General features: G+C 41.4%; 1 protein-coding gene across 4 annotated transcripts in view; it reads right to left on the reverse strand.

Moving 5' to 3' along the window:
• MAEL (maelstrom spermatogenic transposon silencer) overlaps window positions 1–12,146 on the reverse strand; it is a 134,989-nt gene that overhangs the window by 66,145 nt on the left and 56,698 nt on the right. For 2 of the 4 annotated variants that reach the window (XM_079918384.1, XM_079918382.1), the window contains exons 1-3: window positions 2,407–2,619; window positions 2,063–2,155; window positions 160–259 (exon numbers count right to left, since the gene is read on the reverse strand). In XM_079918384.1, coding sequence (XP_079774510.1) covers window positions 160–259; window positions 2,063–2,155; window positions 2,407–2,538 — 325 coding nt within the window. In that variant the 5' untranslated portion in view covers window positions 2,539–2,619. Of the gene's footprint in view, window positions 1–159; window positions 260–2,062; window positions 2,156–2,406; window positions 2,620–12,146 lie in introns of those variants that run through there. The other 2 variants (XM_079918383.1, XM_079918385.1) reach the window with 1 other exon arrangement.

Raw genomic sequence — 12,146 nt, forward strand, 5'->3', positions numbered from 1 at the left:
CGATCTTTTACAACTTTAGTGCCATCGTGTTCAAACACCTGTAGTCAATTACTTTGAAAGGCAGAATCAAAATGAACAGAACACACGTTTACTGATCAATATATCATAGTATTTTAAGCACCCAAGTTTATCTAAGCAAACATTTTAGGATTACTCTACCTTGATCACTTTTTAGAGACAAGCCTGACATATCCAGGGGTGAAACATTCTGCTTTGGTACAAGCATGCCTGGCCTCCTCAGTGGGGTGGAAACAGGTTTCTAAAGAAAAAGGTAATCATTGACCACATACTTAAACTCCCGCTGGGCACTTTATACCATATATTTAAATTTAGTAAAATAACTGCAAAACAACCCACAGATTACTTTGGTAACCTCTCCACGCCAATAAACCCAATGAGTATATAAATAAATAATCGTCAACAAAACCAACACCCAAAGGCAGACGATGGCAAAAATCTATAAATATTTTGTATCAAAAGGCTGAGTGGTAAATAACCACTCCAATTACTGCTGAAAGCCATTTGCCCACTACTGATAATCTAAACTAATCCTACTGGGTCACACAATACATGCCTGTCCAGTGGCCAAAAAAATATCATTTCCCAGGACTTCCCTGGTGGCGCAGTGGTTAAGAAACCACCTGCCAATGCAGGGGGACACGGGTTCGAGCCCTAGTCCGGGAAGACCCCACATGCCGCGGAGCCACTAAGCCCGTGCGTCACAACTAGAGCCCACGAGCCACAACTACTGCAGCCCGCGTGCCTAGAGCCCGTGCTCCGAAACAAGAGAAGCCACCGCAATGGGAAGCCTGCGCACCACAACAAAGAGTAGGCCCCGCTCACTGCAACTAGAGAAAGCCCGCGCACAGCAACAAAGACCCAATGCAGCCCAAAAATAAATAATTAAAAAAAAAAAAACATTTCCCAAAGTACTCTAATATTATTTGTTCTTCACTCAAAGTAAAAACCAGATTGTGCTGACTCCAAGTCTCAATGACGTAAACATACAACATGGCTTTCATTTTGAGGGGAGATGTCTTAAGACACTGTAGTGAGAAGAAAAAAAAAAATTATGGTTTACAAGTACAAATTCAACTGATTAGAGCGTCTACTCAAACATAAAGCCATAAAATAAAAATCTCTCAAACCTAAAACAAGCAAAACTCTCGAATTTCAATCCAATATTAACAGTTTATAATAAGAATAGAATTTTTGCTATGTAAGAATGGGAAGAACACAGAGGGAGGGGGGAAATTCCACAATTACCTTGCCTTTTCTTGATATGAATCAGCACCAAATTTTATTTAGTGCTTTAACATCCTGCTACACACAAATTAACCCAAATAAACTTTATACAACTCTTACCTGTAAGACACAAACGTTCACAAACATCCATAAATCTTGTTATTTCCATACTTTAAACACAGGAACTGGCCTTGTTCCAGGTGTCATTCAAAAAGAGAGAGGGGGGTCTTCCCTGGTGGCGCAGTGGTTGAGAGTCCACCTGCCGATGCAGGGGACACGGGTTCGTGCCCCGGTCCGGGAAGATTCCCACAGGCCGCGGAGCGGCTGGGCCCGTGAGCCATGGCCGCTGAGCCTGCGAGTCCGGAGCCTGTGCTCCGCAACGGGAGAGGCCACAGCGGTGAGAGGCCCGCGTACCGCAAAGAAAGAAAAAAAAAAAGGAGAGAGGGGACCAAACTACTTTCAAACATTTGAAAAAGGGTTCTTAAATCATAACGGAGTTGAAAGAGACCCTTAGAGGTCACCTAGTACAAACCCTAAATATCAACGCTCCCTTTGCTAATCACGGTCTACTGGGTGCAGGTTTTCTAATGGGATTTTCCCTGGCCTTCACCATCAAATGATACCCAGGTGTGCCCTAGTACCGGAGCCTGCCATTTTTTTTTAGCAGGCATTCTCTTACATGAGGAAAAAAATGAAAAACTCTTCTTTGCATTCACCCAAATCACCCAGTCATCTACCATTGACATTCACTCATCCAGCATTTACCGAGCATGCCTACGTGCAAGGCAGGTGACTGCTCTTCTCTGGCTAACTTTACCTGCTTCTCCGAAGGCCCAGAGTTCTTCCCCTGGGCAGCCCTCCACTCTCGAGCCATTTCTGCATATTTCTTCTTTTCCTCCTCCCTCAGGAGCTTGAGGAGATAGAAGGGGGAGACAAGCAGCAGCAGTGAGGGCCTACTGCCCAGGGCCCAGCCTGTATGCCTGCACATTACAGGGAGGCGGAAGCGGCGTCGGTTGCCCTGAGCCGCGGAAAGGTGGGGGTGGGGGTGGGGGTGTCCCTCCCCCTCCAGGAGGGGCCCAGGGGTCACTGGCCTCCTCGAGTCTTGTTTCCCTCCCATTTGCTCAACAGCCCGACCCTGGGCTCACTGGCCTCCAGCCTTACCGCCCAGTCAGCGGAACAGTAGGGGATGGCGTCAGCGACGTGAGCCACGGGCAGGCCTCTCCGCCGTAGTTCGGGGATCTTCTCCTGCACGAAGAAATAGTAGGAATTGCGACTGGCCCTGCGGTTAGGCATGGCGGGCGTGGTACAGGCCTCAAGGCGGGCCAGAGACAGTGCCACCCTCACCCGCCCTCGTCCGGCTCACGCTCTTTAGTAACCGAGGTGGAGACCTGCGCGCGCAGGTCCGCAGCTCTCAGCCAATCAGGGCACGGTGCGCAGGCGCATTGGCCTCACCAGGAGAAAAACAGCCCGAGACTGTAAGATTCCCCCTCTTGCGGCCTTGGGGGCGGGTGGGGGCGGGGAGAGGTCACAGGTGAGGAGTATTCTGATTGTCTGGCATGAGTCGTTGGCGGAGGTCTTATCACCTGGAAGGCTTGGAGCAATTTCGGTATATTATTGCGTAACATCCATCAAAATAGGTAGAGAGAAAGAGGACCAGCAAGTGCTTCAGATTCTTCGATGTTTTACAACTGTAAGGGGCCAAATCTGTGCTGAGAATTGTGAAAGGTATTGGGTGGGGGGACAGAGTGAGGAACACGACTAACGATCTTTTCCCTCAAGAAGTTTACAATCTAAGGATGAGGGAGGCGGGTAAGATGATGAAAACCACCGGTATGATTTGATTTGGGTTTTCCCCATTCTTAAATGACATTATTGTTTCAAAGAACATGGTTTTCAAAAACGCAGTTTTTCTTAAGTGTTTGGAAGGAAACATACAGTAAGAGGCTGAGATTTTAAATAATGTCTTTGAATAAAGTTTTATAGATTTCCTCATAAAGGTCCGGTTTCTTTATTTATTTTTTGGTTGTTTTATTCCTAGAATATATTTGGAACTCTTATATGTATTTCTTTTTTCCATTATATTTTCTAATTAGTTAAAGCTGGTGTGTAGAGAAGGTATTGATTTTAGTGTTAATCTTGTGTATTTAGTCACCCTGCTGAGCTCTCAAATTGGTTCAAATAGTGCCAGTCGATTTTCTTGGATTTTCTAGTAATATGTGCTTCCCACAGAAATTCCTATCTGTGTTCAGTTTATTGAGTATGTGTATACGTGTTGTATGTATATGTTTTAAAATCAAGAACAGGAGTTGAAATTTTATTAAATGCTTTTTGTGCATCTTTTCAGATGACCATATGGTTTTATCCTTTAATTGGTTAGCTCAATAAATGATATTGCTAGATTTTTCTAATGTTAAAGCATCCTACCATTCCTACTACTATAACCTCTTATTGATCATGCTTGGCATTGCTTATTTTTTAAAGCATACTTAATGTGGGATTTTTGCTTCCTTGATTGAAGTGATATTAAATTACAGATTTTTTTCATGATATCCTTACAAAATGTTGGTATCAGCGTTGTAATAGCCTCATAAAATGAACTGCTATCTTTTTCTCTGTTCACTTTGAACAACAGATGGAATTATCTATTCCTGGACACTTTGGTAGAACTTCACTAGTAAAACTCTTTGATCATAGTATATCTTTGGAGGGTGGGGTTGACCTTTGATTACCATTTCAATACTTTGCATGGTTATTAGTCTTTTCAGGTTTCCTACTTTTCCTTCAACCAATTTTGGTAATTCATTACTTTTTATAAAATTGTCTATTTCATTTAGGTTTTCATTTATATTGCTGTAAAATGTTGGCAAGAATGTGACGCAACTAGAATTTTAATACAGTGGCAGTTTCTTACAAAGTTACACATACATTTATCATAGGACCAAGAATTTCCACTCATTTAGGAGAAATGAAAAAATATATCCCCCTGGAAATGAATTTCATAGCAGCTCTATTTATAAGAGCCCCAAACTGGACAACCCAAGTGTTCAATAAGAGATGAACTGATTTAAAAATTGTGGTATATCCATAGTAGACTGCTATTCAGGAATGAAATGCAATGAACTATTGATATTCAACATGGATGAATTTCAAGATAATTTTGTTGAATGAAAAAAGGCATACATAAAAGGATAGATACTGTATGATTCCACTTATACAAAACTCAAGAAAAGGCAAAACTATCATTTAGAAATCAGATCAGCAGTTACCTAGGGCCAAGAGGTAGACAAAGGGGATTGACTGAGAACTGACAAGAGAACTCCTGGGTTGTCAGAAATACCTTGATTGTGGTGGTAGTCGTTACAGGTGGCATATAGTTGTCAAAACTCCTCAAATAATACATTTAAAAGGTGTGCATTTTATTGTGTGTAAATTATACTTCAATAAAGTTGATTTAAAAAACAAAATTTATTGGCATAAAATATTTGCTTGTAATTTAAAATATACATAATTCCTAATGTTATTTATACCTTGTCTTTTTTCCTCTTAATACTTGCCAAAGTTTATTTTATTGATCTTAAAAAAAAAACAACTTTGGGTTTTATTGATGAACTTTACAGTTTTCCTATTTCTTTTTATTTCTGCTTTTAAGTTTACAGAGTCCCTCTTTCTATTACTTCAGGCTAGTTTGTGGTTCTTTTTCTAGTTTCTTGAATAAAAAACTTCAAGTATTTTCAATTTCTGTTTACTATCTTTCTAGTTTTCTTATTTTTCCTTTTTCTGCTTTAGTTGAATTGATCAGTTATTTTTTGCTCTACTTTCTCTTACATTGGTTTCAAGTTATGCATTCTATTTTGCTTCATTCAGTAGCTACCCATATTTTTAAGACACTTGTTTTATTTTATTTTTTTAAGACACTTGTTTTAAAACATATTTTTATAACAACTTATACAGTTAATAGGTACCCATTACCTATTAGACAAATAGACCCATTCTTCCCAAATAGACAAGAAGCTTAGAAAGCTATTGCTTCCCCTCACTTAGTATCCCAACCCACTGCTCCACCACCCCACTGCCATCTCCCATGTTATTATCTGGGATTTTAGTTCCAGACTGCTTTTTTATACCAATGTTGAGACATGATGGAAGTACAGTAAGTTAAATACATATATCCTAAGCACACAACTTGATGAGCTTTAACATATGTGTACGGCTGTGAAACCATCACCACCATCAAGATAATGAACATATCCACCCCCAAAAGTTTCCTCACTACCCCCCTTAGGCTGCTTAAAGTTGCCCCATAGTTCACTAATATTCTTTTCATTTTTTTCCCTTCAGTCTTTGTTCTTTGCATTTTATTTTGCATTTTCTACTGCTATTTCTTCATGTTTACTAATCTTTTCATCTGTAGTGTCTAATTTGTTACTAATCCCATCTAGTGTATTTTTTGTATCAAATCATTTAGTTTTCATCTTCAGAATTTGATTTAAATCTTTTTTATATCTTCTATATTTCTACTTAACATGGTCTATCTGTCCTCTGCCTTTAACATGGAATGTAGTTATAATAAGGAATATAGTTATAATAAGTACTAAATGTCTTTGCCTACTCATTTCATCATCTGTCATTTCTGGGTCTGTTTCTATTGGTTGGTTTTTCTCCTTATTATGGGTTGTATTTTGTCCTGCTTCTCTGTAAGCTTGGCAATGCTTGGTTGGATGACAGTTGTAAATTTTACCCTGTTGAATGCTGCATATTTTTGTATTCTTATAAATATTCTTGTGCTTTGTGTTATGTTATTTGGAAACAATTTTAGTCTAGTTTTTCCTTCTTTTGAGGTTTGCTTTTATTATTATTTTTTTTTTTTTTTTTTGCTTTTTTTTTGCTTTTTTTTTTGCTTTTTTTTTTTTTTTTTGCTTTTATTATTAAACAAAGGTTTGCTTTGTTATTCGGAATCAGAGCAACCTTTAGGACTAATTTTCTCCTCTGCTGATATAACACCCTTCTGAGTACTCTTCCTGACAACCCATGAATTTAGAGGTTTTCCCACTTTGGCTAATGGAAACACAGACTATTTCTAGCCCTGTGTGAATTTCAAGGATTGTTCCTTCTAATCCTTTCACGTTGTTCTTTCCCTGGCACTGTATAGTTTCCTCCCACACATGCACTGATCAGTATTCAGCTGGAGCTCCAAGGGAGATCCTCAGCAGATTTCCAGAGCTTTTTCTTCGTGCTGCTCTCTCTGTCTGGTACTCTGCCCTGTGAACTCTAGCCACCCTGGCCTACCAGACACCCAACACCATCTCCTTAACCCAGGGAGACCACAGGACTCTGCCTAGGTTACCCCTCTTGATGCTGCATTCTGGATCCTCTCTCTAGGCAACAACCTGGGGCAATCACAGGGCTAACCCTGTTTCTGTTCTTTCAAGGATTACTCATCTCTGCTTCCTGATGTCCAGTATCTGAAAACATTGTTTCATATATTTTAACCAGTTTTTTAGTTGTTTCAGGCTGCTGGATAAATTCATTTCCTGTTACTCCATCTTGGCCAAGATCGCTTTATCTTATTTTAAAAATTCAAAAGAATATTTGGATTTAACTGTTAAATGTTTAAATAGGTGATCGGAGGCAAACCTCTCCGAGGAGGTGCCACTTAAAATGAGAAAGGATGCAAAGGTACGGAGCTAGTCATGCGAAGAGCTGAAAGAAGAGCATTCCAGACAGAGGGAACAGCACATGAAAAGGCCTCACGCAATAAAGAATTTGTTGAATCCTCAGAACAGATGGAAGACTGGTTGGTGTTGCTGAAGTGTATCCAGTCAGGTGGAGAGTGGTGCATGCTGAGGACAGAGTGACCAGCAGAGATGTGGGCATGGCCAGTGTCAGGGGTGCAAGTATTACTCTAAGGACGTGGGTGGTCATTTAAGGGATTTTTTTAAAGTGTCATTATATAGTTTACAGTTTAAGAAGGTCACTCTTGATGCTACTGGGAGAACAGGTTCAAATCAGCAAGAATGGTCACGAGGAGATGAGTTAGGAGGCTTCTTCAGGAGTCCACGTGAGATGATGATGACCTAGAACAGAGACATGGAGCAGACATGGAGAGGTGAGGACGGTTTCAATTGTACTTTGTGGAAAAACAGAACTAGCTGATGGATTGGCTGCAGAAGTAAGAGAAAGGGAGGAATCCTAGGGTTTCGACTCGGGTAACCCAGTGGCAAGTGGTGTCTTTTTGTAAAATAGCGAGGACTGTGCTAGTGCCAAAGAGGGTCCAACGCGCCTCATAATTCTATTACCTCCTCCTCTCCTTCTTTGATACAATTGATTTTTTTTCCAGTTTTACTTAAGTAAAGTCCTATGTAAACAGAACAGTTTTTCTCTTTTTCCAACCACATTGATCTTCCTATTCAGAAATTCTAGAGGGGGGCAGGTTTTTGTTGGGGCCGGAGGGATCAAGAATCCAGTTATGGACATGTTACTTTTGAAATGCCTATTTATACAGTCAAGTGGAGATGTCAAGCAGGCAATCGGCTAAGTCTGGAGCTCTGGGCTAGAGATAGAATTTGGAAGTAAGCCACATAAAGCTGGTACTTAAATTCATGGAAATAGATGCGACTGCTTAGGCTGAGAGTGAAGAGAGGAAAAACGGATCCAGGATGGAGTCCTGAGGAACACCAACATTTAGAAGTCAGTTAGAAAAAGAAAACCCAGGAAAGGTAAGGAAGAAGGAATGTCTGAGGAAGCAGGGAGAAAACCACGGAAACTAAGAGAAGAGTTGCTGAGAGGAAGTGCTTCATTCATTTAACAAATATTAAGAGTCTGCTGAGTGCTAGGCTCTATTTCAGGCACGATAATAAGTTGAACAGAACAAACCTAATAATGAGGAAGGCAGACAATAAAGAAAGAAACAACTATGTATATAATAAGATGTCTGAACATCTTATTGGACAATAAGTCCAATGAAGAAAGATAATACAGGATAAGGGAATAGGGATGGATGGAGGGGACAATTTTAGGGCGGTCAGAAGAGCCTCTATTTGAAGAAATGAAATTTAAGCAAACACTGGAAGTGAGGAAGCAAACCATGAAGATGTCAGGCAAAGAGCGTTCCAGACCAAGGGAGTAGAAAGTGCAAAAACTCCAAGGTGGGCACACGTCAGGGGTGTTTAAGGAATAGCAAAGTAAGTCTGTGGTTGGAGTGAAGTGAGCAAGGGGGAGAGCAGAGAGGATATTGCAGAGGGAGCTTGGGCCAAATCATGCAGGGCTTATAAGGTCACTGTGAGGATTTTCGATTTCAGTCTAAAGGGGTGAGAAGCCATTGGAAATTTGGATGGCTTCTACTTTTTTTTTTTTTAAATATTAAGTATGAGGTGTGATTTTCAGCTGAGCATTATGAAACCACCCCAAAAGAAACAGCATTTTAGGAAAATGTTTTTCCTCATGCTATTTTTGTCCTGATGCTAGTTTAAATTAAGGCCCTGACAGTACGGTTAACGTGCATCCTCCAACCCGTGCTAATAATAATAGTAATAATAGCTAACATTCATTGAAAGCTACCGTGTCAGACTCCCTGCTAAACACTGCACAGCGTAATCTCGTCTCTCCTCTTCATAACAACCCTATGAAATAGATTCAATGATCATCCCCATTTTGCAGAGTGAGAAATTGAGGCTCAGAGTGGTAAAGTGCCTTCCCCAGGCCACACAGCCCATGAGCGGCTCTGACCTCTGTGAGACCCCTGCTTCTTTAACATAAGTATTCCAAGTTGTTCATTATAGGTGCTCAAGGATGTTTATTACACGGTGCTTTGCCAAAGCAAAAAAGGGGAATCTCCAAGTTCCCCATCATCTCTAGATATTGCCTAAATGCACACCACATTCTTGAGTAACTCACCCTGAAGTCTGGTGATTCCTTGGCTTGCTCAGTCTATACACACGCAACCTGTTGTCAGGTCACGTGGATTCTACTTCTTGTGTCTCCCTGTAATGTCTCTCTTACATACTATTTGCTTCTCATTCCTGCCACGCTATAGCTTAGTTCTGGTACTTGTTCCTTCTTGGGCTCGCCCATGGAAGAGGCCTCTGCCTGTTGTCTCTCTTTCCACCAATACATCCTACATCCTGTGGCCACAATAACTTGGCTGACATACAGGTCTGATCTTGTTCTTCTGCTTAGATATCCTTATGGGTGGTCCAATGCCTGCAGAGTTCAGTCCAGACCTGATAGCCTGGATCACCTTGGTCCGACCTCAGCCAACTTTTCCAGCCTCATTGCTGACTCATATTCCTGGCAGCTGGCCCCACTCTCATCTCGGCCCACTGCTTATGCATCTGCACTACCTCCTGCTCCATTTCTGCTTTTAGAAATTCTGCCCAGATCATGTTTAAGACTTAGCTCAGGGGTCACCTTTTCATGAAGACATCTCTGACCAGCACTCCAGACGGGTAACTGACCCCTCTCCCTTTGTTCCCAAACCATACCTAGAACATGTCCTAATATGGGCCCTGTCACACTATCACATTTAAAGGCCATGTGTCTGTCTCTCCCCCACCCCAACACACACACACACACACACACACACACACACACACACACACACGGCTACAACTCAACTGTAAGCTCTTTGACAGAAGAGGCTATGACTCATTTGAATTCCTACTCATCTTGAATTTCTAGACAGCATAGTATCTAAAATACAGTAGGTGCTCAGTGAATGTGTATGGAATAAATAAATGAATGAATTCAAGAGAGAAGAGAAGATGAGGAAAAGGGAAGAAGGCCCTGGAACAGGTTGTAATTAATTAGACAGAAATACATATTGATCATCTCTGTGTATAGGGCACCCACTCAGAATCGGGTAGGAGTACAGAATTAACGATTCAAGAGAGAGCCTCACCCCCCAACTCCAACACAAAGGTCAAGGCTTCTGTTCTTTAACACTAGCTTTCCAGGGCCCGCAAATGACCCTTCCGTTGCTAGAGCTGCTTCCCTTCGTGCTGTTCAGTGTTCTGACTCTGTTGTTCCAGCTGCCTTACCTGCCTGTTTTCTGGGGGTGAGGTCATTGGATGACATACTTATTCTGGCTCACTCCCCTCTCTTGGGCTCTGTCTTTGACCCGTGCCAGGGGAGAAGGCCTCTAGGAGAATGCTTAGGGCTGAGAAGCAATCTTCTGGCTTAATCGCCAAGACCTAGAATCCAAAGCCTGGATAAAATACAGAAAGACAGGCCTCCTTCATCATTCCCCCTTTGGGCTAAAGGATGCTGCTTGATCACTGGAATCTGCTCTGCTGCTAATCTGGGGGGCTGTTGATGCTGTGCTGGTTTCCTAAGGAGGCTAACACTGAAACAAAAACAAAAGCAGAAACTGGAGATAGGGCTTCTAAAAGAGAAGCAGCCTTACTTCATCTTTGGCTCTGTAACTCACAGAGAAATTATAGGATGAACTGTCAGTCACTAAGGGCTGCCAGGGCTTCAACTGCTCATAATTAACTTGATTAACAGCTCATGATTGAGACAGAATGAGTGCAGGTGTACATTTGGGGGCTTTGTATCTGGCTAAAGATACAGGCCTGATAAAACACCCGTCACACCTTCCTGGTGACTCTCTCCTTCCTCCAGGGATGTCCTAGAGACTGAGTAAATTGTGGCACAGCTGTATCTTTTGTCCAAGCAACTCTTTCTTCATTGTAGAACTATTAGAGCATGTAGAAAATCTAAAGAAGAAAATATAAATGAATGACTATCCTACCTGAGATAACCATTATTACTCTTTTGTTGTTTCCATCATCTCTTTTAAATACATTTTCCACATTTGAGACCATGCCCTAAATATAGTCTGATGTTCTGCTCTTTTTGTCTGCACATTATCCTTGGGTAGACCTCTGTGGGGAAAGCATAGAGAGCTAGCTCAGGTGGGAGCCGCCTACCATTGGTGGGGTCTGGCCTCAGCACGGGGCAAGCAGACATCATGGAATTCTGCCCCCACTGCACCACCGCAGTTTGATTTGAAGCCTGAGACAGCACGCTCTTGGGTTAAATCTGCTTCAAGTATGTGAAATTTTCAGTACATGCTCCCAATCTTTTACTTATTATATACTTACCACTGTTCTTGGCAGTAGAGCTTTTTAAAATTCTTTGGCATCATGTGCTTTATATTTGCATTTCCTTTCTTTAAAGCATTTTCTTAATGAAACAATTTATTCTGCAATATGAAACGGCTTCCAGATTGAAAATGTTTCCAGTTTCCAGTACAGGGTGCCTAGAGTCTCCAGTATTTGTTTGTTTGTTTGTTTGTTTATTTTAGTTTATCACTTTAATTTAGATTTTTGTAAAAAAATTGTAATTCATTGCAGGTGGTTTTGAAGATATGGGGGATGGGGAACATTAACAAACTGAAAAGGTAGCCCAAGGGAAGGAAAGAGGAACAAAACTTAGGTAAGAAACATGGTATCTGTTTTAAAGTCACACCTCATAGATTCCTCCTGGAAGAACAGATCAGAGAGAAGTAGAAATGTGATATTATCTGTGTGCTTTAAAAAGATCTACGTTCAGCAGAATTCATGTGCATGCATGCCTATGTGCCTGCAATGAAATCATGTTTTAAAGAGGATTCAGCTGCATTATATTTATAACTATGTGGTTGCTACCAGCTACCAGCCTGTCTCCTTGCGGTGGTTCACTTCTCTTTTCTCCATGTCCTAATTCTGTTCTAAAGGGTGCAACTTTGGCAAAGCCACCCGTCAGTCCACACCCACTCCCCATCATATACAATTCCAGCTGTGGCTTCCTGGGAATCCTGATCTGGTCCCACACAGGCCTATATTCTGACATTTTGTCTCTGGTTGCAGCAGAACGTTTGAAGTGTTGGGGATCCGGACCCTTCCCTTGGCGGTGAAAAATTC

The sequence above is a fragment of the Stenella coeruleoalba genome, assembly GCF_951394435.1.
Source record: "Stenella coeruleoalba genome assembly, chromosome: 1".
Classification (NCBI taxonomy): Eukaryota; Metazoa; Chordata; class Mammalia; order Artiodactyla; family Delphinidae; genus Stenella; species Stenella coeruleoalba.